This window comes from Abramis brama (genome assembly GCF_963993115.1).
Source record: "Abramis brama genome assembly, chromosome: 23".
NCBI lineage: Eukaryota > Metazoa > Chordata > Actinopteri > Cypriniformes > Leuciscidae > Abramis > Abramis brama.
Genome location: NC_139985.1, coordinates 8,704,936 through 8,732,868, shown reverse-complemented (window position 1 = coordinate 8,732,868; position 27,933 = coordinate 8,704,936). Strand labels below are relative to the sequence as shown.

General features: G+C 37.0%; 1 protein-coding gene across 1 annotated transcript in view; it reads left to right on the top strand.

Moving 5' to 3' along the window:
* cacna1ab (calcium channel, voltage-dependent, P/Q type, alpha 1A subunit, b) overlaps window positions 1–27,933 on the top strand; it is a 140,318-nt gene that overhangs the window by 103,386 nt on the left and 8,999 nt on the right. The window contains exons 36-50 of the mRNA XM_084101344.1: window positions 4,070–4,186; window positions 4,701–4,766; window positions 4,976–5,073; window positions 5,452–5,602; window positions 6,718–6,845; window positions 9,321–9,417; window positions 14,388–14,493; window positions 14,802–14,909; window positions 17,158–17,261; window positions 19,343–19,449; window positions 21,388–21,532; window positions 23,354–23,473; window positions 25,425–25,460; window positions 26,725–26,947; window positions 27,688–27,920. Of these exons, the coding sequence (XP_083957470.1) occupies window positions 4,070–4,186; window positions 4,701–4,766; window positions 4,976–5,073; window positions 5,452–5,602; window positions 6,718–6,845; window positions 9,321–9,417; window positions 14,388–14,493; window positions 14,802–14,909; window positions 17,158–17,261; window positions 19,343–19,449; window positions 21,388–21,532; window positions 23,354–23,473; window positions 25,425–25,460; window positions 26,725–26,947; window positions 27,688–27,920 (1,839 nt within the window). The remainder of the gene's footprint in view (window positions 1–4,069; window positions 4,187–4,700; window positions 4,767–4,975; window positions 5,074–5,451; window positions 5,603–6,717; window positions 6,846–9,320; window positions 9,418–14,387; window positions 14,494–14,801; window positions 14,910–17,157; window positions 17,262–19,342; window positions 19,450–21,387; window positions 21,533–23,353; window positions 23,474–25,424; window positions 25,461–26,724; window positions 26,948–27,687; window positions 27,921–27,933) is intronic.

Below are 27,933 nucleotides of genomic sequence, written 5' to 3'. Positions count from 1 at the left end.
TAGCTATATTTCAGATCAATATATTTGTTTCCTTAAAATTTAAATTAACTTTAACTTCTCATCTGAATTATAAATCATTTATTTCTGTATAAAATAATACTACCATTAAAAACACATTAGATTTTATTTTTTAATCAATGTAGAATGTGTTACTTAAAAATAAAAAGATTAGTGCTCTGTTTTAGGACAAGAAATAAAAAACCAATATGATGAATGACCAAAAGATGAGATCATTTTTGCTTTTTGATAATTTTATTTTTAAAAAAAAGTACAGTGTGTGTGTGTGTGATTTTGGTTGGGTGACAGTTGTAGGTTACAGTTTGACAAGAGTTTACAGTTTGACAAAAGCACGTTTTACACAAATATAAGTAGGCTAAACACTTTGCAGTTTTAATGATGTCCTGTATGAACAAATTGACGTTGATGTTATAATGACGAATGATGTTTTTATGTTTCCACTGTTAGATCGCGCCCGTGCCTCTCTCTCTCTCTGACACACACACACACATTTCAGCATTGCAATCTTGACATCGCAGCCTGCTCATTATGCTGCGTTCACACCAAACGTGAATAGAGCGTCAAATTCGCGTCTATCGCGTCTAGTTCTACGCTTAAACATTTTGAATCCATTCGCGCGTCCAAAGCGAATAGGACGCGCGTTCAGAGCTAAGGGACGGGGCGGAGTCACGTGACTACACATGCGGTAATATGTTTTAAGGGGAAAGTACATTAACACACAGTGAAATAACCGACTTGGTAAAATTACGTCGGTTATAGGCTCTGAATTTCGGTTTCGATTACTTTTCGATTAATTATCCAGCCCTAGATCAACCTATTATTACACACTTTTTCATACAGTATTTTACATGTTTAATGAGGAAGGTTTAAATGCAACACTTTAAACTTTATTTTGTAAAATTGCTTGTCAGCAAAATGTTAAAACTTTTGTCTACTTGAATATTTACCCGTTCAGTCTTCCACATCATGTGTTCATGCTATTGCTAAGTGTTGTGTGTATTTGTACTGTGTTTTGTGTGTGAATGTCAGTGTTTGAGAGTGTGTACTTGTGCTTGTGTTGTTTCCTCACTGTGCTTTTTGGGTGCTCTGTCTATAAAAACTAGACAGACACTTTAATCTGATGTGTTACACTGAAGTTTGTGGGTTCTCCCAGTGGCCACACATTACACAATGTGGATTATTATTCCAACTTTCCCCTGAGCAGTATTATTTTTATACTATTACAGTATTTATACATATAATCATTTTAGCTTAACTTTTAGTAATTTTGTTATGTGCTTGTCATTTTTCTATTTATATTTTTCTTATTTAAGTTTTATATTTTAATATTTCTATTTAGCTGTATTTTTTTTATTTCAGTTTTAGTTTTAGTAATGTTAGTACTTCAACTGAAACATATTTCAGATTGTTGCCAAGATAACATTTACAATTGTCGCTTTTCAGTTTTCAGTTTTCATCTAAAATTGTATAATTTAATAAAATATTTTATTTAATTTTAGCCAAAGACTTTTTAATAAAATCATTTTAATTTTAACTAACAATAACAACACAACCCCTTAGGTATTTAGCATTGTATTTGTAACATGGTTTTAAAAAAAATATTTTTAGGCCATAATCCTCATATTTTACTGTCTGGTCAAATCAGTAAAATATGGTTCGGCCACTGGAACAGCCTTGATAGTGAATCAATGCCCACAGTACCTGTGTTTGATTAATCAGCCTGTTGACTGTATCCATAACGACTTATTCCTGTTTTATCTTTTCACATGCTTTCTTTGTTCCTCTGATTTGTTGGCGATAAACCCATCCAATCCAAAACAAACAAAAAAATGCACTATGAAACTCTCATATCTTCCATCTCATATGTACCCATCCAAACCCCTCACACACTCACTGTACATGTATGCATCCATCTACTGCAACAACACATAGAATCCGGTTGGTTTGTAATTTATTCTCAGCTTCTATTGCATCCATTACCCAAAATTCCTTGCTCTTCCTTCCCTTCCTTCCTCAAAGCATGTGCTTCCAGTATAATGACCCCCAACCCCAAAGATGCTTGACAGTTGGACAGCTGCTCACATTAATGCTCATACACTCTATTAGCAATAAAAAAAGCTCAAAGCAAATAGGACTGGGTGGTATGATGGTTAAAATGTGTCAGTATTTATATCATGATACATTTATCCACACATCTATTGTTTTTGCAGAGCGGGATAACTCTAAATAACTCTTTTGTGATTATATGTACTATTACTATTATGATGTAAAATTACTCATAAAAGTGTTTGGTCATACTGTCCACCCTAATAAAATATACATGTATGTATATTTAACCATATATGGGCAAATATCTAGTAAATTAAAGCAACTTTACTGACAAGTTGATTTACCTAAATGTATTTATAAGAGGTTAAAGACAGTTCATTAGATGACTCTCGCTCTTATTGACTTGTAGTTCTAATCTACCCATTTACCCAGTGACTAATAAAAGCACTAGTTTTTGTTTTTGCATAAAAATGCCTTTACACATAAAAATACCTTTACACTTGCATAGTTAGTCACAGTCGTTGCCATATCATCGTTGAATGCCATGCACTTTAGCAAAAGCTGCATGATGACTTTTCTTTCATTACCTTATTTCTTCCCTCCTTTTCTCGACTCATCCGCCTGTTCTGCTCTACTGTAGTTCCTCCTCTGCATCTCACTCATTGAAATATGTGTATGCTGGAATGGGGGATTGATCCTCAATAACCTGTCCACACAGTTGAGACTTACTATTTATTGTACCAAGTCTAAACGCAACATTTTGCTGACTGATTATATCAAATGTACTTAACTCTTTCCCTGCCACCGTTTTTAAAGTTGCCAGCCACCGCCAGTGTTTTTGATCATTTTCACAAAAATGTCATGGCCCCCAGAATATTTGTTTGCATGAATATCTGAACATGCAGTATATCAAAAGAAGGATAAACAAAAAAAACAAAAAAAAAATTTATCCTAGCTTTTTATCAACACTCGAATGTGGGTAAGTGTCATTAAAAAAAGCTACATTTTGAGCAAAAAGCTGAGAAAATCATGTTTTTGTCAAAGACTACATCCAGATCTGATTCAGAACGATAATCAAAACATAGCTGGAGTAGATCCGAGTCCATCAAGTAACATTAGGCAGTTTTGATTTATATGCTGTTTCATTTTGGTGATCGCATTATTTTACATATGCATATGATTACATATGAGATTGCTTGTTTCTGCATCTCATTCAAGTGTGTTTTGATCAGGAGATTCAGTACTCTTTCAAAAGAGGTGTAACAGCACCCCCTACCATATAACAGTGAAAACACGGAGAGCCTGTCAATGGCGGGGAAGCGTTTTCTCACAAATTACGGAAATTTCCGTCAGTGGCGGGGAAAGTGTTAAAATACCACATTGAAAAAGTGAATTTTTAAGTACTTCTAAAATGCCATGAAAAGACAGTTGGCATGACCTTTGTGTGTGGATTGGACCATTGAGAATTACATGACCAACGCAGCTAATCCCCATTGGCTAATGTTGTTGGTATTCTATTCCTTATGCCTGAACTTGCTAAGGCCTAAATAATGCGGTGCATCGGGCTGCTTCCATACTGTGACTTGCCTGTCTCAACAGATCAGTGCATTTGATTAAAAAAAGTTTATGCTTTAATATATGATTGGATGATGACTGTTACAGTTTAGTGATTGTTTTTTTAGCCCCTACTGAATTAATTTGATAATTTTTTAGTGATTTTTAATGTTTTTTTTCGTTTTTTTTTTTTTTTTGTCAATCCCATTTTAAATTTATTTTATACATTACTTTATGTATATACATTTATATGCAAAATATTTGTATAACTTATTGATTACTTTAACCCACTCTTTCCTTCTAAATTATATTTTTTTTATTTTACTAAAAAACTGATTTGTTATCATTAAGTAAACTGATTGTGATTTTCTTCTTCACTTTACCTCACTCTTCTGGAACATTCTCCTCTCTCTCCATTTCTACATTCGTCTCAATCTAATCTCCCCAGAATAACTTCATAAACCTGAGTTTTTTGAGACTCTTCCGAGCAGCACGTCTCATTAAGCTCTTGAGGCAGGGCGAGACCATTCGCATTCTGCTTTGGACCTTTGTTCAGTCATTTAAGGTACGAAAACATCCACACCAATTCTCAAGATTTAAGATATATGCAAACATTTTTCACGCCAAAACCTTTACACTGATCATGATGGCAAATTTCATGCACTCTGAAGTCCCACCTTTCAGTTAAAAAAAAGATAGACTATTTTATCTATACATAAAAAAGCATAACCAACTGCCCTGCCTTAAAGGGATTTAAAGAGTAAATTAATTCTTTGAAATTATTTTGAATATTGTAATTAATAGTTTGGCATCTGAACATTTTACAAATTGAGCTTATTTATTGAATTGAACATTTTTAAAAGATTAATTCTCCAAAAATGAACAAAAAAAGTAGATCATTGCAGTGCATCATTTCATGCAATATCATAGAGGTGCATTGTATTGATTGTAGAGATGTAATACTTCTTTATAAATTCTTGTGGTCTTTATTTAACTTTTAAATAAAAGCATAGTGACAAATGCCAACCATCAATATTCAAATTTCTTCCACCTTTCATGCTGTTTTTGTCTTTTTACAGGCTCTGCCATATGTGTGTCTGCTCATTGCAATTCTGTTCTTCATCTATGCCATCATTGGCATGCAGGTAACAGCTGTTCTGTTTAAAATGAGCTCTAACATCACTGTGAGTTTTTAAAGAACTAAATGTTCAGGTCATACGAAAGGTCAAGACAAAAATAAAACTTAAATATGCCATCTATCAACACATTTAAATGACATATGGTTGCTGGGATATCATATCTGTGAATGTCGTGATGTGTGCATAAGTTTTATATCTGCTCTTTGATGCTTTAGTTGTTTGGGAACTTGGATATTGAAGAAGAAGAAGACAGTGCGATCAACGAACACAACAACTTCAGAACCTTCATCATGGCCCTAATGCTCCTCTTCAGGTCCATCCTGTGTCTTTACCAGTGTTATTTTAGTATTGCTATTATTATTTTGAATTAGTTTTTAATTTTAGTACTTCCAATTAAACCTTTCTATTTTGTTTTTAGGAGCAAGCCTTAAAAAACCCACCAAAACCTTCACTTTTAGCTTTAGTTTTAGTAATTTTGTCTGCTTTTTATCATTTTTTTTTTATATATATATATATATATATATATATCTGTTTAGCTTTAATTTGTTTTCATTTCAGTTTTTTTATTTGAAGTTAGAACTTTTTTTAAGGTTTTCTAATTTTTTCCTACTAATAGTATATATATAATATATTTTTTTGTCAGTTAACAAAAACTTTTTTAATATCATGTATGTGTGTGTTTTGGTAACAGGAGTGCCACTGGCGAGGCATGGCATGACATCATGCTGGCATGTCTCGGAGGAAAGAAGTGTGATGTTAAATCTGGAAACGAAGGGCCAGAGTGCGGCAGCAACTTTGCCTATGTATACTTTGTTTCTTTCATCTTCCTCTGTTCTTTCCTGGTGAGAACAACCTCCACTTGTTTCTTTACTCCTTCCTTTACCTTAAAGGGTCATGAACTGAGAATTAAAATTTTCCTTGATCTTTTGACAGTTAAAAGGTCGTTATACTATAAAAATATCCTGTAAGTTTGAAAACTTCCTTGTTATTCCAAAAACAGCTTATTGAAACCAAGGCCAAAAAAAGACAAGATCTGAAAAGTGTGGAATAATGACGTCAAAGTGCCGTGAAAGACCGCCTTTGCCGAAGAAGATTCACATATTATTTTAAAGTTACCTTTTTAGCCCCGCCCACCAAGTCGCGTATGCCATGTAGTAGGTAAATAACAGAGAGACGCTAATGCTAGGTTACTAGAGCTAACAAGCTAAAGATGAAGATGGCTTCAGGGACTTGCGTAGTTGAAGTTTATTTTTAATACAGTTCCAGATTGCGTTAGTTAGAAGCTGTCCATTTGTAAGCTACATTTTACTTTGGATTCCTTTGTAAACAAGGCACAGTTCGATGCAGGATTTGCTTGAGAGACTGAAATTTAAAACAGAAGCTGTGCCCTTCTGTATTGGATCTGACAGGAACAGCTCAACATTTTTTCTTTATCCTGTCTTACTATTGCTTTGTTATAGATCATTTGATATGTTAAAATGTGTACATGTTTAACCAAAATTACAACAGCGTCCATTGATGAAGGATAAAGTCTGTCAAAAAGATACGCAGATTTTCACATCGGTGGGCACTCAACTGTCCTTTCAAACTTTGGGACCTAATTGGACCTAAATCTACTTTACATATGCAACACTATTACCCAATAATAGCAGTGGGCGGTTACTTCCAAGTCTTCAATGCGGCACACCCAGTGTTTCAGGATCGAGGCTCAAAAACAGGGTAGAAAATAGCCTATTACTTACTAATTATGTTTTTTTTAGGTAAAAACCTTTCTAATGCTATTAGTGGACCACAGACAACAGTACAAAATAATAAAAAAGGCAGTTCATGACCCCTTTAATCACATTTTTTAACATTTGACTTTTTCTCTCAGAGATGCATCTGTTTTTTATTTTTCGCTTCAAAACAGTTAATAGTTGATTCAGTATGTTTTTGGGCGGTCTGTTTATGTGTTTAGATGCTGAATCTCTTCGTTGCTGTCATCATGGATAACTTTGAGTACTTGACCAGGGACTCCTCCATCCTGGGTCCACATCATTTGGATGAGTATGTCAGGATATGGGCAGAGTACGACCCAGCAGCCTGGTGAGTTGCACGCACAACTTTTTATCTCACACACACTTTTCTAACAAAAACACATTTTAAAGATGCTCATATTCTTTTAGGGCCCGTTTACACCTGGTCACTTCATGCGTTTTTTTTTATCGGATAGCTATCTGATTTAACAAAACGATTCCATTTACACTTGGTCGCATAAATGTGTTTTCGCAAAACGGATATAAATCTGATAAATTCCCGCGCTATGAGCAGATTTAATTTAGTTCAAATCACCGAAAGCAACAGATACGAGCTGCATTTTATTGATCATCAGCTAATTTCAAAATCAAAGACCACAATAGGAGAGAGAGCGACATCAGTCCTGGTAAAATCATTTAGTTTCTTTACTTTTAATGAAGATGATTGTGTGTTGAGCGTCTGCCACTTTTATTTGCTTTAGTTTGCTTGATAAAGAGATACTCTGCTTATCTGCGGCGATCGTGTTGCAGTAGCGCCATCATATCTGGCTATAACATGTCATATAGCCAATAACACGCTCTCACACGTTTATTTTTAGCATTGTTTGGAGGAGTAAAATTTACATATGTGGTTTCAACAACCAGATGCATTTTCATTTGTCCAGTTTCATCTGGAATGCGGCCCAGACCACCTCCTGATGTGGTTTGAGCGATCGGATTTAAATCCGTCTCGAATGCATTCCGGAGGGCATTTACACCTGGTCTTTTCGCAATCGGATAACTATCCGATCACAGAAAACGCATGAAGTGACCAGGTGTAAACAGGCCTATAGACACACATGCAAGCATTGATTTTTCCTTTAAATTGTATAATGTAAATCCTAAATCAATTGCAACACCCAATAACAACAATTTGTAAAAACATGCTTACTGCAAGCTAACAAACACTGTAACATTCTAAAGATTATTTTATCACAGATATGTGCACACAAACTAACTTAAAAACTAACCATTCTTCTCCATAGCTCTTATGTCTTTTGTTACTGAAAACATCCCCAAAATGTCCCAAAACACTGTCCATGGTCACTCAAGATAAAGCCCTGTCACAAATAGTGGATCTCAAACTCTCAAAATGCCCCAATGTTTGTCTTTAAATCCCTCCTATCCCATCCTAGGGCTGATGTGACCACTGCAGTCTGATTTCTTGTCACATATGTAGATGAGCCCGATTGTACCAACTGCACAAACTCTGTCTGCCCAGTCAGTAGTGTCTCCCACTTCCCCCCGTCCCAGTGCTTGCCTCATTCTCAAGTGCTGTTCTGCAGGAGCGCATGGAGTTGGTCTGAAGAAGCTCAAGAAGAAAAATAATAATAATATGTGTATAAGAACTACTGCAAGAATCAGAGGAATTAATTTAAAAGAATATAAGCGAGAGAGAGAGAGAGAGTTGAACGTAAGACCCTGTGCATGGCAGATTCTGACTTCACAATGACTTAATTCTCCCATCTTTATGGCTCAGGTGTGCATGGCAAACATCTTCACAGACAAGCTGTCGCAGCTTATTTCTGTACTTGCCACTGCATACAAACGTTAACAAAATACACCTCATGTATTTTGCCTGTAAAGCCCACATAGCTGTCACTGTATGCAGTTCAATTAAGTCATTGGACTCGTAAAGATGAGAGAGCCTCTCATGTGCACGGTCATATCGGTGGATTCGTTTACTCCGCACCGTGACTGGGGGAGGATTCAGAACAGCACTAAAGATCATTCAAGGACAGCTGTACCAAATCTTTTTTTTTTTCTGGTGATTTCACTTACATGCATATAGCTGGGGTTTATTGCACTGGATTTTGACATGCATTGAAATCTCGGCTACAGTAACCCTCACATGCATGTTTCAATTTATCCAAGACAATGGCCCCTTTTCACATTTCCAGGTTTTTATTACGGAAGTAAACTATAGCATGAGAACTGTCTTAAGAGGTAAATGGGCGTTTATTTATAATGGCTGTAGCATGCTTCTATGCATTTATTTATTTAGTTTATAATATTTTTAATATTTGGTTTGAATTATTTGCACCCTTGGTAAATATGTTCAAAGAAGGCTGTGGTAATAAATCTGCATTGTTTATCCTTTTGATCTTTCATCAAAACAATCACAAAAATCGAACCTTTCTAATTTTGCTAGTTTTTAATTAGTATGGAAATTCATCATCACAGTCTTGTGAAAAGTGTCCATTCCAGGAAGATTTCAGTCTTTCGTATGACCTGAACATGTTTGTTATAGCTTAAAATCGGTCGGGCTGTCCTTCGAATGATCTGGTTTTCTCTTGGTTTGAGGCAGTGGAACAACTTCACTGGGTTTGGTCTGTGATTTGTCAATGGATATGTGTGCTTTTATTCTCTTGTTCTTTGTGCTCCTCCTCTTGTTTCACTATTTTTTCTTCTTCCTCTCCATCTCCTCTTTGGCTCTCTGGCTCTCTTTTTTTCTCTCTTTTCCTGTGTTTGCCCCCTCTCTAACCTCCCTGTATTCTTCTTGCAGCGGGCGCATTCATTATAAGGATATGTACAGTTTATTGCGGGTTATCGACCCCCCGCTGGGCTTAGGCAAGAAATGTCCTCATAGGGTGGCCTGCAAGGTTTGGATCCTACTAAACAAAAAACTTAAGCACCTGCTCGCATTGAAGACTGGAATGAATGTTGCTTTTCTTTTTTTTTATATTTTCTTTTTTCAGTTTCTTTACTCTTCTCCACAGTTTTTCTTCTTTTACTTGAAATTCATTTTTGTTATTTTATTTGCCATCTCTGTATGCATTCTGATATGACAAATGAGAATGTGCAGGACAATGCAGACACCTTTTTAGAAGCATGACATGCACTGCCATCGACAGCCAAGTCTGTATGAACCTCTCTGTGGAATAAACCACTCTTACCAGCCAAAAAAAAAAAAAAAAAAAAAACGACACAATCGAACGAATCAGTCATTTTGTTATTTTTTTTCTTTCTGCTTGCTGTTGAACCATGCCTTGGCAAACTGGGTGTAACAGTGTGCATTGTTCTTGTTTGGGGACGAAGTGAGGGTTGGGGATCAGAGGACTGCATTGACGTGACTGCCATAGTTCACCACCAAGCAGCGGAGCTTTTCTTTGCCTGTTTGAAGCCCCACTGCAGTTCTATGGGACCGTCCTACGATCGCATAGAACAGTGTTTTTACTAGGACTAAAAACCAGCTTCCCCTCCTCCTGTTTAACCTCCAGCCAATCAAGAGCTCTCATGCTCTCAAAACCCCGCCCCTCGCCCAGACCAAAACAATAACCTATGTGTCTTTGTTTTTCCTTCTTGCCGTTCTTATTTCCTCCTCCTTTCTCCTTTTTTTGGTTTAAATCCCACCATCCTCCGGTTTGTCCCCCTCCATTGTTTCTCTTCTTGTCCATTGTTTTATTTGTCCTTCGTTGTCCTCCTACCCCCCTCCCCCCCCCGTTCTCCTCGTTTAATTTTTGGGGTTCTCACCCCTCCCCTCCCACCCCACTCCCCCTTACAGCGGCAGGATCAGTTACACTGATATGTATGAGATGCTCAGGCACATGTGTCCTCCGCTAGGCCTGGGAAAGAGGTGCCCGGCTCGGGTCGCCTACAAGGTTAGCGGCAGCAGCCCGCCGTGGGTGCGCCACAGCCAATCAAAGCTGTCCGTTTTTTTTTCTGTTAGTGTTGGTGTTGGTGAGCTGCTGTATCTTTCTTTTTACATTGTGGGGTACCGGTGAAAGTGTTAGCCAGCTGACACACACACACGTACGCACACATCCACTGGAGAGCGGGAACGGAGGGTACCTTGCCAGCCCTTCTGCACCGTACTCAAATACTCACTCACTCACATGCAGATGCAAATGATTTTGTTGCAAAACAGCAACTGTTAACTTTTTCAACTGCAGTCTTATTGTTAGAGATGATGTGTTTATTAATTTAGACATTTGTTAAAATCAACATGAAATCAAAATAGATCCTATTTAGTTTCTTAATGCACTTACCAGGTCTTATTCATTGGTGCAGTATTATTCCGAACCCCAAAAAGTTTTTCTTCATAATCTTTCATCAAAAGTTAATTAGTAGTTCCTCCTCTGCAACAACTCAAATGAATTCCTAGTGAATAAAATAAAGTCGCCTACAACTTTTGTTCTCTTTGAATATCCAGTTTCACTCATGAATATGACATTGCAGAAGTAAAATGGTTTTTGAATGCCGTTTCATGTTGACTTTAACTTGAAAACAAGGAACCTTGTATTATTTTCGCATTATGTTGTCCATGTTCATTGCAGAAATAGAGCCTGTGATAAACTTGAAATACAAATATGAAGCATATAGACAGAAATATACATGTTTCACTGTGTGCGTGTACAGAAGGACTGGGAAGGATTGTGTGCCTTTGGTCCTCTGCGTCTCTCCCTCCAGTGGATGATTCCTAAAGTCTACAGATGTCCAGTATATTTTCCATGAGTTTGGCAGATGACACTTCCGTAGGTTCAGCTAGCGCGATCACACAGCTTTTAGGAGTCTTTAGACCCACTTTATCCTTTTGATTTTTTTCCAGCAAATCCACTAGAATCACAGATAAGCTTTCCCACCTGTCCTTCGTTTGATTCTGTCAATGCAGTTCTGACCTGTTTCCGTTCCCCTCTCTCTTTCTGTCTTACTGTCTCTCACTCTATCTTTTCTTCCCCCCCCCACATTCCTCCAATTTGCATTTTCAGCCACTACATCTCTGCATCTTTCTCCTTTCTTTCTCCTGCTCTCTCTCTCTCTCTCTCTCTCTCTCTCTCTCTCTCTCTCTCTCTCTTTTACATCCTGTTTCCTTCTCCCTCTCTCTCATTTCTTCACTTTTGTCAGCATGCTTCTTAATTATGCAAATAGTAATAATCTGAATGCATCCTTATGTGACAGTTACATCCAGCCATTTTACATGTCATTACATGTTCATTATAGGCCATGGACCTTAGTCAGATTAGATGATGGTGTGTTTAGTTTGAGGTGAATGAAACCAGAGCCATGTTGTTAGTTTTTTTTTTCATACAAAATATTATTTGTCTCTGTCGTTTTGCAGGTGGAGACTGTAATTAATGTCCCATGATGTATATCTGTGTAGTCTCTTTTCAATACAATTTATGCTTATACTGTGTACAAAACAATGATTTGTTCTTACGCCATTCACTATTTTCTGCATAGTGAATCTCTTGTACAATACTGTTCAAAAGTTTGAGGTTGGTAAGATTTTCTCTTATATGCACCAAGGTTGCATTTATTTGATCAAAAATATAAGAATAGTAATTTTGTGAGATATTATTACGATTTAAAATAGCTGTTTTTTATTTTGATATTTTAAAATATGATTTTCCAGTCTTCAGTGTCACGTGATTCTTCAGAAATCATTCTAATTTGTTGATTTGGTCTTCAAGAGATGTTGGTTATTATTATAAATGCTGAAAACAGTTGAGCTGCTTAATATTTTTGTGGATTTTTTAAATATATATAATACTTTATATATTATTAATTTTTAAATAAAAATTATTCATTTCTATAGAAAAAAACGAAACTTTTGAACAGTGGGGTTTTTGAGGACAGACTGAGCTAAAATTAGTGTATTTTGAAAATATTGCAGAAAATGCACACATTTCTGAAGAAAAAACTACTTGATTTCTCATGTGACCATTCAGTCATAGATTGGAAACATCATATTGTATGCGTTTTCTTGCTGTTTCACACTACAAATATTTTTGCAAGTAATAGTTTTCTGGAGTTTTTTGTCCACTGCATGTTTCATCAGCTGTACACAGCGATATGGTTGTACTTGGACAGACAGTACTTCCAATTTTATAATTTATGTCTAATTACAACTGGCGTCTACACTGACTAAGATCCACTGAACGGACTTCCTCTATGCCAGCATGGACAGTTTTAATGTGGTAGACATTTTGTGAAGTGCAATTTAATTACAAGCTCTCAAAGCTTTACTCAGACTCCCTTCACTCTTCCTCTCACTTTCCTCACTCTCTGATTTCCCCTCATCTCAAACAAACAACATCCTTCTTTTTTGCTCTCTTTCTCCTCTCAGACTTTCTCTCTATCCATTGCCAAGCACACCACTCCCCCCCCCTTCTCATTATTTTTATATGTGGTGCATATCTCATAGCTTTCCAGTCTGAAGTGAACTAACCTCTATACCTGTTGCCCCTAATCCAGTCCTACACCTCTCGGTGTACAACACAGCCATTTTTCCTCTTTAACTCTGTAGGGAATGCCACCCCTTATCTGACCTAAAAAAAAAAACTGCACCCGTTTTGCATCGAGAGATCAGAAAAAAAAAATAATAATAATGCAAAATATCACTTAACCCTATGAGAAATCACCCAATGAAAGATGCTAAACTAACCCAAAAATACAAGTGGTCAATAAAAGATGAAATGATACTCTCTCTGCGCGGCTGCACTGCTCTTGTTCTGTGAGGGATGGGGAGGGAGGAGGGGGGGTGCATGCACTGCATGCTGCATGAAGTAGGGGTTGATGTTCGGGTGGGCCGGGACCGTTGGGGAGGGCGGGTCGCCACTAAACTCCTATTTGGGGTCCTGCTGCATTGCATGCGCTTCTGCATGACCACCACTGGAACCCGGCTCGTACTCGTTGGTATTTACACCTCCAAGGAACGACGGACTGGTCTGAAATGGGCACACGCGTATACACAGGCTCACACATGCTCACTTTCTCACACTAATGCCATGTGGTGTGCTTGTGTGTTCCAATTCTATGAAGGTATATACAATGCATGGAAATAGGCATCTAAAAACTGCTGGTTTTAGGTGCCCTTTCATTCATTGGTTTGTCCAAAATATACAACCTCCAACAGGTAGGGGGAGCTCTTTAGCAGTAGTCTTTTGAAATAAATGTCAAATTTAGCTGATATTTGTTTCCTCAGCCTTTGCCAGCTGATTCAGTGTACGTAACTTACTGTTAATTGCACAAAAAAGTACTTTAAAATGTATACATTTGCATTAGACACAGTATATCAAACCAAGTGGCATTCGCAAACAAGAGATGCTTATGTGAGTGATATTTATGCCTGATCTGAGATCAGTTTTCACTGGCAGAGGAACACTGAGGAACTACATCCTGTGTGATACTGCTCCTGTTATCTGTGAGGGCTCCAATTAAGTTACTTAATTGATGTGTATGTATTGTATATGTTCTATAAGATGTGTGAATGGTTCATTCACACATTACAAGGTTGCAGGATGTGTATTGGTCAATCATTTGTCAGTCTAAGAAAACTGCTCTCACAGATGTCAACAAAATCTCCCTTTTTTGTGTGGTTGTATGAGTATCACCTGAAAATGAATTGCATGATGCATGGTTTGTACACAACCACTGCATCAAAAGAAAGTCAGAACTACAATCAAATGATCTGTTTAACAGCTTAATCTACGGAAATTTGTATGGCTAGAAGTTTATTTTTTGGCTACAGACTGCTGAGCTCCCCAAGCCTTTTATTAGTTCACCAAAGCATCTGACTGGAGGTTTAACTTACACAGCCCCGCCCTCATCCCCTCTGATTGGCTCTCCACAGAGACTGCTACGTATGGACCTCCCTGTTGCTGATGATAACACGGTGCATTTCAACTCTACTCTGATGGCTTTGATACGCACAGCTCTGGACATCAAAATCGCCAAGGGTACAGAACGACATCCCTCTTTCTTGTATACTGTATTTTATTAACTTTTTTATTCTATTTTTACAGAAATTTAAACCGATTTGAGTCAGATATGCACTTTCTTTTTTTCTTTCTTTTGAAAAAGTATGACAAATATTAACCAAAACAACATTTCCTGTGTGTTTGTGTGTGTATCTTCTGAATGAATGTGATTATAATTATGTTTTTGTGATATTTGTACTTTTGGTGTATATGCATATTTTGTTTATCTATACGTATGTGTTTGCTTACGTGTGTATGTACACTGCCCTGACATCACACACTTTCAGGAGGCGCAGACAAACACCAGATGGACGCGGAGCTCCGTAAGGAAATGATGGCGATTTGGCCAAATCTCTCCCAGAAGAACCTGGATCTGCTGGTAACGCCGCACAAGTGTAAGTTGCAGATGGGTTTGTAGAGAAAAACAACTAATAAAAGATCACTAATTCATCAGAGGACAGCTTCTCTCAGCCCACACCGCTCAGCATCCTCTGATCAGGCAACAATCTCACAATCTTTCTCCCGTCCCCACATGACAAACCAATATCTTACACTGTTAATTAGATCAGGAATACCATGCTTTTCCATATTATTTCTATTTAAAAACACCCTGCTTCCTAGCTATATTTATTGCTCATAAAGTTGTTGTTTTTTTCACATCAGATATTCAATGTGACTCGTTTAGTTCATCCATTTCGCTATCCACATTTAGGCCTTCAACATAGTCATCACACTTCTACATAACATGTACATATATGTACATATCATCTCCTTCCCCAACCTCTTTCTTTTTCTCCCTCTTCCTTTCTCCTATCTTCTGTCTTCATTGCCTGTTATCAGGGGGTGCCTCGCTATAGACGGATCCTCTATAGAAGTCTTTTCACTCCAGCACGTGTAAAGCACAAAGCTGGGCTAAACCTCCAAATCACAGAGCCTCATAAACTAGCCCGAGTTAGTACCTCATATCTGATGGTGTTAAAAGATGTTAGGTACTTTAGAGTTTGATATGATGACCAGAATTTATGAAAATCTGTTTGTATAATCTATGGAAAGTAGCTAATAAACAAGTAGCCTGGAAATGCTTTTGTATGCTTTCTTTTGGCATGTTTTCTTTTGAAAATTTTAGCATGTTTTACATTTATTTATATTTTTTATTGTCAATCCTTTAGGTGTTTCATGCCATTTTACTATGAAATTGTCCTAACAAGAAGTTGTTTGATGTGAAGGGATTGCTTTTTTGTCATTTGTGGCAGCTCAAATTTTTTCAAATTTATATGTTATATGTCTCATTCAAACTCCGGATGCCATTGCAGAGTTTTGATGGAAAATTTGAGCTCCTTGCAAAATATTGTACTCTTAAGGTACTGTTACTTTTGCCTCATTCATGGCATCTTTTCGTAGTAAAATGGCTCTTGAGTCCCTGTAGGAACGTAATACAGCATAGAAATGTGAAACAGTAAAAGGTCATTGAATAAAATGAGAGGTTCTTTAATTAATGAGGATCTGACTGTGAAAAGACTATCAGCTCAGTGGCGTTTTGTATTTGTCAGTGTACTTTGTATATATATTGTGTATAATGTAAATTGTGTATTTATATTACAGTATATATAGTGGCCCCAAAAAGTATTTGGACTATCAAGTAGGGCTGCACAATTAATCGAATTTGTAATCGCGATTACAATTACGGATGCCACAATTATGTAATCGTTTAAAGGCTCAATTACAACAAAAAAAAGTTCACTTACATTATTCCGTGTGCTTAAGATGTGTTTTTGTTTGTCTTTCTATAGCTATTTTAAAGGTGCAGTGTGTAATTTTTAGCGGTATCTAGTGCTGAGTTTGCGAATTGCAACCAACAGAAGTAACGGTGGCTGACAGGAAGTGATGTCGTCGTCTAAGTAATCAATGAGGTTTCTTAAAGATAAATTAAGAAATTAAGTTGACTTAATTATTAAGTAAAACAATGTTATTGCGAATATTAATATTTGCATGAAGAACAACATGGTGGCGAAGCGCGTTTGTCCGTTCAGGGCCACTGTAGAAACATGTCGATGTAAGCAGACCTGCTTCAATGTAAATTATCATAATCGTAGTAAATAATCGCAATTACAATTTCGAGGGAATAATCGACAATTATGATTTTTGTCATAATCGTGCAGCTCTACTATCAAGCAACACTAAACATGTAAGAAATTCATTGCATTTGATAACAAAACACCAGGTGGCATTTATTTTGAAGAAAGAAACAAAATATTTCACAAAAAATATACAAAAATTGGTTTGGAAATTGGGAAAATCTCTAGCATCACTTGGTTTGATATTTTGTTGCCAATGCAGTAATATTCATACATGTTTAACCGTGACTCTAGTGTCTAAGTGCTTTTTTGGGGCCTCTTTATTTGTGCAAGTTTTGTTGTATACCTGTTGTCCAGATTCTCAGACCCAGATTGAGACTCACTCTGGACTCTGAAGAACTTCTGTTGGTTCATTTTTGTCGAGGTCGTGGATGAGTTTTGTCTGGGTCTGAGAGACTAGACCTTAGTGTTTGTGGCATGCCTTGTCTCCAACTCCCATTCCCCTCTCGGCTCAGGGTCCCATTCCACCCCAGTCTAATTGTGCAGGTTAACTTTTTCATCCTCTCAGCAGCGACAGACCTGACAGTGGGCAAGATCTACGCCGCCATGATGATAATGGAGTACTACCGGCAGAGCAAGGCCAAAAAGCTGCAGGTGCTTCGTGAGGAGCAGGTACCGCCTCAGACAAACAAACAAATGCCAAGTCTGCTTTGCTTTCTCAACCTTTTGCTACTCTTCTCCCAGCAAATCAATCATGTAGTGTATTAAGCCAAGTTTGCAGTTGATTAGCTTCACTAATTAACATTGCAGAGGAAACTTCCTCACTTTGCTAATCAACATTGGTAGCACTTTTTTTTAATTCCTGCCTGTCCACACAATTATCTTAACTTTGGCTACCTTCTCACTTATTGGCTATATATGATTTTTTAACTTATAAGTTCTAATTTTTAGAAGTGAGCATTGCAGTTTTTATGCACATTTTGGAAACTTTATTTGCATCTTGGTGCTTCCATGCAGCATTTTTATGTGATCTTTAAATATGCTTCAAAATACATGGTTGAAAACTGTTCACAGATAGGTAGCGGCCTGTAATTTCAGACACAGCCAATGCATCCTTCACACTTCACACATTTTAAGCTGAAATTAGCCATTTTTAGATGATCACATTCCAAAGTTTGGGCTGGTAAGATTTAAAAAAAATTATTATTAAAAATAATATGCTCTTATGCTTAACAAGTTCAATTTATTTGACCAAAACTATAGTAAAAACAGTAATATTGTTTTCTATTTTAATATATTTTAAAATGTAATTGATTCCTGTGATGGCACAGCTTACAGCATCATTACTCCAGTCTTCAGTGTCACATGATCCTTCAGAAATCATTCTAATATGCAGATTATTTGCTTATAATTATACATTTTGAATACTGCTTAAGCTTTTTGTGATACATTTTTTCAGGATTCTTGGATCAATAGAACGTTCAAAAGAACAGTATTTATTTGAAATAAAAAAACTTTTGGAATATTATAAATGCTTTATATAAAAATATTAATTTCTTTAAAAATCTTGCCGACCCAGTATACACAGTAGTTTATGTCACTTCCCACATGGAGCACTAAGATTTTCATGCAAACTCCCCTAATATTTCAGTGCTTTTATGGCATGAAAACAGTAAACTGGTTATGCAGTAGATCTGTATGATCATTTCACATTTTATTTACAGAGTTAGAGCATGCTTAATAACACATGCAGTAATTTTGCAATGAATATACAATGATGAATGATACAACATGGCCTTTTGTCAGTGTCACTCCTGCCCCCTTCCCCGGAAATGTTCCCATCCCGAACAGGCACAGTGTCCATTGTTTCTGCCTATCATTGTTCATATAGAAATTGAATTAGTAATACTTGGAGCATGGACACTCTGCTGGCATCAGGGAATGGTCTAAATATATGTTTGTATCCTGCCTCACCTGAATCCCTGTCTGTCTCTTTACCTGTCTGCACTTGTAACTCAGCACCATCCTCTCAACATCAGCAGCGCGTTTGTGGCTGTCTCACTCTCTATATCCATCCTTGATGTCTCTAAATGCCTGTCTGTAAACTTGTTTGTATTTTTTACTGTCTTCCTTCTGTCTAATTCTTTTCAATTCAAAAATTCCTTTTTGTTTCCATACTTTTTGGATCCACTGTCAGTCTCTTGTTCTTTTTTATTGTGTGTAATCTTCTGTTTTGTCTTGTTTTCCTCCATCCGTTGATCGGTGAGGTTGATTTATCAGTCACTAACATGGAATCTTTTCTCCCTCCGTGTGGACACGTTTGTTCAGCCGATATGTTCATTAATGGATGTTGAGGGGAGGTTCTTGGTGTAACCTTTGGGCTACCACGGTCTCTGAGATTTCTAGTGTTCATAGTTTATGTATCATCCACCCAGAACCTGTAGTTCTGTAAGTATGAACCTTAGATCTTCGCTGTAGCACGCCCAAACTGTTACTACCACCCATATCTTTTGGTGGGTTGGATGGAAATGCATTGAGCCATCGGCACCTACCTAGACAGCACAGCCCCAATGAGCTACTCCATTCAGGTTGACGAGGGCACAGGAGGAATCCATTTCCCATGGTGCCCTCTGGGTGACCTCTGCTGTCTGGTACCCCACCACCTGTGTAATGCACGGTGGCTTGTGTGTGTTACCCCATATCCCATGAGTGTGTCTGATCCCAGCTGCAGGCCATGTTCGTATCTTACACAGAACCGAACGCCATTAATGTTTCAGCGCTTGGAGCCATCCCCGAACCAGGAAGGGGGACCGGGGGTGAACGGTCTCCCGGAGTTGCCGCAGGAACCTGTCAATAGCCTGTGAGTAGCATCTTGATTACTCTTTTTATACAAGTCATGTTTTTAATTAGCTTTTAGCTTAATCTGTATGAGTATGTCTCATGAAATCATATCCAGGTATCCATATTTCATTCAAAAGCTAAATTAATTATTAAAAGATTATTTATGTGCTATTTCATTGTGCCATTATTTTCATGAGAATAAAAAACATTTTTCCCCAGAATTGCTGTAATGCATTCAGAAGTTTTACTAACATTCTTTAAAGCAATAAATAATTGTACTTTTTTATTAATAAAAAAAAAAAATCTGTAATACAAAATTCAATAAAAGCATCAAAGAAAACACAACAATATATACATATATAAAATAAAATATCTATATTATATTATTATATTATATTATATAATTTTTTTATATTTGTTGCCTGAAACACCACAATCTCTTTTTATTTCCTCTCATTGTTTTGCATATTTATGCAAATTAAGTTTTTAAAATATTTGTTTTATTAATTTGTAGTGTAATGCTTGATGTTATATTTGTAATATTTCTTTATTTTATTTTACATTACTTTTGTATAGACCAAATCTGAAATCATTTAATCTCTTTTTATTTCCTTAAAAATAGTTTATATTAAAATATTTGTAAAAATAATGTCTATGAAAATAAAAAAATAATGAAAATAATGTCAAAGTTCTAAAATTATTAATTGTACAAAATTAGACTTTGATTTCTGTATTCAAAATATACAGTGCAATGCATAAGTGAATACACCCATGCTAAAGTTGACTAAAAAGAGGAATAAAAAATCATATTTTGGAAATTGAACTTAATGCCTTAATTTAAAAAATTAGGAAAAATCCAACCTTTAAGGACACCAATTTTCTTTGTGAATGAATAATGTATCGTAAATAAATAAATGTTCTTCCTTAAAATACATGGTGCATAAGTGAGTACACCCCTATGTTAAATTCCCATAGAGGCAGGCAGATTTTTATTTTTAAGTATTTTTATTTTATTTTTTTTTAGGATACTATGCATCCTGATAAAGTTCCCTTGGCCTTTGGAATTAAAATAGCCCCACATCATCACATAGCCTTCACCATACCTAGAGATTGGCATGATTTTATTTCAGTTAGCCTAAAAGCTAGTTTGATTTGCATTGAGAGATGATCTTATGGAAAGTACCCCATGCCAATCTCTAGGTATGGTGAAGGCTATGTGATGATGTGGGGCTATTTTAATTCCAAAGGCCAAGGGAACTTTATCAGGATGCATAGTATCCTAATTTTTTTTTTTTTTAAATACTTAAAAATAAAAATCTGCCTGCCTCTATGGGAATTTAACATAGGGGTGTACTCACTTATGCACCATGTATTTTAAGGAAGAACATTTATTTATTTACGATACATTATTCATTCACAAAGAAAATTGGTGTCCTTAAAGGTTGGATTTTTCCTAATTTTTTAAATTAAGGCATTAAGTTCAATTTCCAAAATATGATTTTTTATTCCTCTTTTTAGTCAACTTTAGCATGGGTGTATTCACTTATGCATTGCACTGTATATATATTTTTTTCCTTCTAATTTGGGGGTAAAATATTACTAAAACCTGGCAGGTTTTATGAGATTCACCTGTTTCCACTGGTGCTCTTTGTCTCTCTTCACTGCTTAGCTTTGCTTTAATTGTTGTCTTTCTTCTTCTCCTTATAGGCTGCACTTCTGCTCTTTCTTTATTTTACCTTCTCTCAGCTGTCTTTGTTCACATTATGTTTCAATTCTATGATATATACGTCTATCTGCTTTTATGTTAATTCTGATGTAAATACATAAATACATTTGTAATAGTGTTTCTGTACTATTTTTGTCTGCAAAAGGCATTCTGTATGTACAAAATTGCTTTTATGTAAGTGTGTGAGAGTGAGTGAGAGAATTAGCCAACCGACACCTTTCTCTGGTCCAGGCCTCCAGAGGGTGGAATGAGTGAGAGCCAATCTTGGGTGACGTCCCGTGCCCAGGAAATGTTCCAGAAGTCTGTTCCGGAAAACTGGAACCCTGACAGACCATCGTATCCTGATGACCATCACAACAGCCGCCATAATCCACAGGTAATACCGGAGATCTTCCAATCAGAAAGGTGATTTTGTCTCGTTTAGATCTGAATCTGAACTTTTAGCAGGAGTTTATCTGGCCGATTGAAACCTGACAAAGTGGCTGTGACTATATCAGCAGAATCTGTTTCTGGCCTTTTTTCAGCCTTCGGTATTCCAAGAACCGTGTGCTTCAGCCAATCACTGTCTTCCCAGCCATTGTCTTTTTCAGTGCCTTTGGGCACACTTTTCATTCACATTATCACTCTTTCTACCTCTTCTGTCTCTGTCAGTCTTTAGCTCACATCTTTATCTATCTGATAAATATTTCTGCTGAACTTTACTGCCCATCGTAGACATTTGTATAGACGCTCCCACCTCTGCCAGACTGCAGGGGTGATTCACTGCTTGCTGCTTCTTCACTGTCTTCTGGATCGTACCAAACCCCCTCCAGACTCTCATCTCTCCTTCAGTGTGACTCTTCTCTGTAGCTCAGCAGTCATCCGACCCTGATGTTTCCCTGCACTTGTCACTCATCCTAGTACTATGAAGCAAAGGAGATTCTGAATAAACAGCTGTAGGCTTGAAGAGCATGTTGGAAAGCACTTAAACCAGTAGTGGGCACTCAGACAGGGTTAGTGTCACCTAGTCTCAGCCTGCAAGAAGTCTACAAACGAGAGCTGTGACCTTTTTACTGTGAAATTTTAAGACCAAACTTGAAGTCAATCTATGTCTTTTTATTTCCTCTCATCACTTTGGATATATATGCAAAACAGGTTAAAATATTTGTAGTTCAAACCAAAAATCTAAAGTTAAGCTTTTTATTCAAAGTTATTTTATTTTATTTTATTTTATATTTAAAATATAATATATATATATATGAAAAAATATTTATTATAAATAATATATATTTATATTTTATGTATTTATGTATTTATTTTATATACCAATCCTGAAACAACACAATCTCTCTATTTCCTCAATTTTTTTTGCATATGTATGCTAAATAAGTGATGTTAAAATATTTGTTTTATTATTTTCTAGCATAAAGCTTGATGTTATATTTGTAATATATATATTATTTTTTTTACATTTCTCTTTTATAGACCAAATTTGAAATCACTCAATCTCTTTTTCTTTCCTCAAAAATAGGTTATATTAAAATATTTGTAAAATTAATTTGTTATATAAACCAGAACAACAGCTTTTTATTTTATTTTATTTTATTTTTTACAAACATATAAATATGTGTGTGTATGTGTATATATATATATATATATATATATATATATATATAAAATACATTTAAAATAAATAAATAAAATACTATATATATATATATATATATATATATATATATATATATATATATATATATATATATATATATATATATATATATATATATATATATATATATATATTGGCATGCTTAGTAGTAAGTAAATGTGACATCTTTGTGCTTTACTCTCATACATCTTATTTTTAGATTTACCTGTCCTTGAACATTATATTCAAAAAGCAAACTTTGGTTTGTCACTTTATATATCAGTCAGACTTCCTTCCTGTCTAAATTGGCCAGAATAAGTTGTAATATGGGCTGATAATCGGAGACTAGTGTGCACCTGTTCCTTTATTTCACTCTTTTAGTGATATGCCTCATTTGGTAATGGCTAATGACTACATCAAGTGTGCTAATCTTCAGTTCAGAGCACTTTTGCGCATGACATCGCCCTCTACTGGTTTAATCCCTCATGGGTCCAGTATGACACCCCATAGAGCTGTAGGCCGGTGAAGCAGGCATCAGCCCGGCCCACATGCTGTTGCTCTGTTTTGCAGACGGTAAAAATGAGAAAGATTGGCCCTGTTGGGGACGGTTACTCGGACACTGAGCCCTATCACCCAATGGAAGGGCATGGGCGGACCATCTCCATGCCACGCCTCTCAGCAGACAACCAAGTGAGCACCTTCATCCTTTCATCCATCCATTCACCCATTTCATCTTTCCACCTTTTATCTGTTATCATCCATTCCCGACATCCGTCATTAGTCAGTTATCCAGCTTACAGCCTTTGACCGCTTTGGTGGGGGGAACCAAACTTCATATAGTTTGATGTGCTGTCATGCTAACATGTCAATAAATGCTAGCATGTCTTTGTCAAGAGTCAAAGGGCACATGGATAAGTGGCTCACACCCTTACCTTCACTTACCTGCATGGCTGTGTGAATGCATGTATGCGTGAGAGAGAGAGAGTGAGAGCGAGTGTGTGTTCTCAGCATCATCATACCACCCTAGCTCACTTTCAGGAAAACCTTGGTGTGTCTGGTGGTGTGTGTTGCTGCCAGAGCTTGATTTGAGGTAGTGACACATCAGACAGAAATAGGTCAACTATTATAAAATGTATAGCTCTAGCTTTAAAAAGTAATTATATCATACAGAATAACTTATGGAGTTGTCAATTAATTATAATTAATAAAAACAGCAATACTGTAAAATATAATTACAATTTTAATTATGCTTTAAAATATAATTTATTCCTGAGTTATAGGACCATAGGACAGTTCACATATGGAAGCAACCAATCGACTGAATTTAAGAAACACCACATCGAAGCAAAAAGGTGCAAAAATGTGATATGCAACATATGCACTGCTTTGCATACCTAACGCCAATGTCCAGTGACCTCCTGACCTGACAGATATATTTCACCTGATCCTTTTGAAACACTAGCACAAATCAACCTCTAGAGGCAGTAACACGCTCACAACATTTGATTCCGCAAACATACACCCAAAACACATCACATAGAAGCAATTACACTACTATTATGATAAAGTGCATAAATATACACAGTGTTTCTCACCCTTACATAAACCCCATGATCTCTTGGTTGACTATCCTCTGGAGATGTGTCTGAGTTGAGCATTTTGTCCAAGTGTGATAAGTGTGAGGGAGCCGTGTGTCCCCGCATGTGTTCCAAAATGTGTGTGAAGGTGAGCTAAGCGTAGAAACTTCACAATCTAGTAACAATCTATATATGTTCACTTGTGTGTTGGAAGTGTGGTGCATACAGTGCACACCAGGAAGTGTGAGGATCCAAAGTCTGTGTTTGTGCGTTCCGTGTAAAGCTGTAACGTAGATGTGGTTCTTGTTCTTGTGACTCACTCTTGTCTAACACTGCTCTGCCCCACAGAGTGTGCATTCTGCTGCGGTAAGTGTGTTAGTGTGCTTCCTATCTTCCTCTACACTCGCTCAATTTTTGTCTTTTTTCTCTTTCCTTTTCCTCCTCCCCCTCCCCCCAACTCATTCCTGTCAATGCCTGTGTTCCTTTACTCTAAATTACAATGGGGATCACAATCTCTCTCTCTCTCTCTTACTCTGCTCTCTTCTCCACTTTGCTTTTAATCTCTCCCCAATCCTTGTTTTTTCTGTCTCCTTTTTGTACCCATAATGCATCTTGGTTTCCTATTTCCCTTTTCCTTGCTTCCATTTTCAACCATTTCCTCTTATATTTCCTGTTCTTTATATTGGTTTTACTTGTTCTTTTCTCTCTTTATTTCCCTGTTTGTTTTTTATTACTTCCTTTGTTTTGGTGGACTTCCTGTGGCACACTCGTCTTTTTAATTTCTTACCAACTCCATCGATCCCTTTCATTTTGACAATGTCTCTCATTCCTGGGATCTTTCTCGTCTCTTCTGTCATGTTGCACATTGAATTTGTCTCCATTTTTACCCATAAAACCATGGTTTCCTTCCTTCCTTCCTTGTTCCATTTCCTCTTTTCTTCCTTTACCTTCCCCTCTCTCTCTTTTTTTCCTCACACACTTTCTCTGCTGTGCTCTGTGTGTATCGTCCCTGTGGTCTCATGCGTGTGTCCTGTTCTGCGCATCGTCTGTGTGCTATTCAACAGCGACGGAGACACAGGCCGCGAGGAAGTAACCTCAGTGTATGTACCGTCTCTGGCTTTCTGCCTCTCTCTCTCTATCTTCTCCATGCTTTCCCTTGTTCCCTCTCTCATTTTGTCTGTTTAAGGAGTCTGCGTCTCTCTTTATGTCTTGATGTCACACTGAACTCTTTTTTTCAAGCCATCCTGTTTTCCCTCTGTATATTCTACCCGTTGCTGTACCTTTCTCTCTCTATACCTTTTTCGTGTCCACTTATGCAGCCCCGTATCCCTGTATGTATGTGTGTGTGCGAGAGTGTGCGCAAGTGTTTGTGTGTCTGTCTGTATCTTATCTCTGTATTTCTGGTCCTGTGGACATGGGGAGCTTTTGCTGTCTCGTAGTTCTTGGCGCATGGATTTCAAACAGGAAAACCTGCTGCTAATACCGGTCATGTTGTTAGCATGTTTCAATAAGGTGCATGGCATCAAGCATTACGTGTGTGAGTGAAAAGAAGAGCGTGAAGGGTTATTTCAGTTTTCAGATCATGTTTAGAGCGTAATGTGGCCAAGTATGACTGTGCGTCCACACGTGCTACCGACTGTCATGTTGACCATCATGCCTTAGGGTGTGTGCATTGATGAATGTGCTGAACTTTATTTGGCTGGATTGGGTTCTTCTGTGTGCTCAGCTATTGCAGAGAAAGACATTGAGTATTTAATGTTTCCGCTTGTATTAGAAAGGCTGCAGTGCATGTAAGGCATGATCTGTCTGTCTGTCTGTCTGTCTGTCTGTCTGTCTGTCTATCTATCTATCTATCTGTCTGTCTATCTATCTATCTATCTATCTATCTATCTATCTATCTATCGTATGTCTGTCTGTCTATCTATCTATCTATCTATCTATCTATCTATCTATCTATCTATCTATCTATCGTATGTTTGACTGCCTATCTATCTATCTATCTATCTATCTATCTATGTCTCTGTCTGTATGTTTTTATTTCTGGCTCTCTCTCTGCTTATTTATCTTTCTCTTTTACTCTCTGTCAGTCACAGAATATCCATTTATCTCTGTATTTCTATCTAGATCTCCTTCGCTTTTCCTGTTGATCTCTATTTCTCTTTCTGTCTTTGTTGAGCATGACAGATATACCTGTGCTTTGGTTTTCTCTGTGGGTGTGGAATGTACTGAGTGTTAATCTGGTTACATTCAGATGTTTCCACTCACGCACACTGCATTTAATTAAACCCATATCAATGTAAACTTCTGTCCTTTCCCATTTTTTTCTTCTTTTTCTCTATCTTTTTTTTTTTTCTTTCTCTGTAGACCATCACCGACACAAGTCCGATGCGCCGTTCTACATCCTCACTGGTCCACGGACGTTCTGGTCGAGGCGTACGATTGGACGATTATTCTTTGGAGAGGGTGGTGTCAGAAGAGGGTCACCGACACGGTCCGCGAAGGAGAGAGCGTGATCGAGACCGGGAGAGAGACCGTAGTCACCGCACCTCAGAGAGATCCCTCGCTCGCTATACAGACGCAGACACAGGTCACGCACAACTCATTGCAAATTGTGTCATATTATTATTATTATTTTGTTTAAGATACCCAAGTTCTGTAGGTGCTATGAGAAACTTATTATCTAAAGTTAGCAGTGCTTCTCAATTTTTGTCAAACAATAAAAATGTATTTCTTTAGCCGATTCTTTTGTCCAAAGTGACTTAAGAATTAGAATAAATAAGCAATTAAACAAAGTCACTGCAATTTATTTATTTTTTTTATTGCTTATGTGTTCGCTTGCAAAAGTTTTGCGTTCCCCCTAGAAACATTGCGTTTTCTCACAAAACTTTTGAGATCTTTTGTGAATGCAAAGTTTCTTGTGGGAACACAAAACATTTGCGAGAGAACACAAAAGAATTGACACCTAATTTTTCACATATTTGTTTCCAATCACCATGTCCCTTTAGGGTCTCCGTACTTTCCTGATGAATAATGAACAGATTTTTATTTTAAAAATCAATTATTTTCTTCATTGAATTTTTTTTTACTTTGTTTTGGGTTTTCTGTAAACATTCTGTTGCTCTAATTATACAAAAATAGCCAAAAACAAATGAATAAAAGTTTGCTTTACAGGACCAATAGGGATAGTTCACCAAAAAATAAATAATCATTTACTCACCCTCATGTCATTTTAAACCACCTTATAATCCCTAATAATTGACAGCGACTCATTTGGAGGGTTTGTGTTCTTACACATCTCATCTCATTTCTCTACGTTGTCTTTTGCAGGACTGGGCACAGATCTTAGCACCACTACACAGTCAGGTGAACTTCCACCCAAAGAGAGAGAACGAGAACGGGGTCGAGCAAAAGACCGTCGCCACCACCATCATCATCATCACCACCACAGCTCGGTGGATAAAGAGCGTTACGGTCATGAGCGTGACTACCACCGTCATCCTCAAGACAGATCTGATCGCCAATGGTCCCGCTCACCGAGTGAGGGGAGAGGGCACAGACAGGTGGGGCACACAC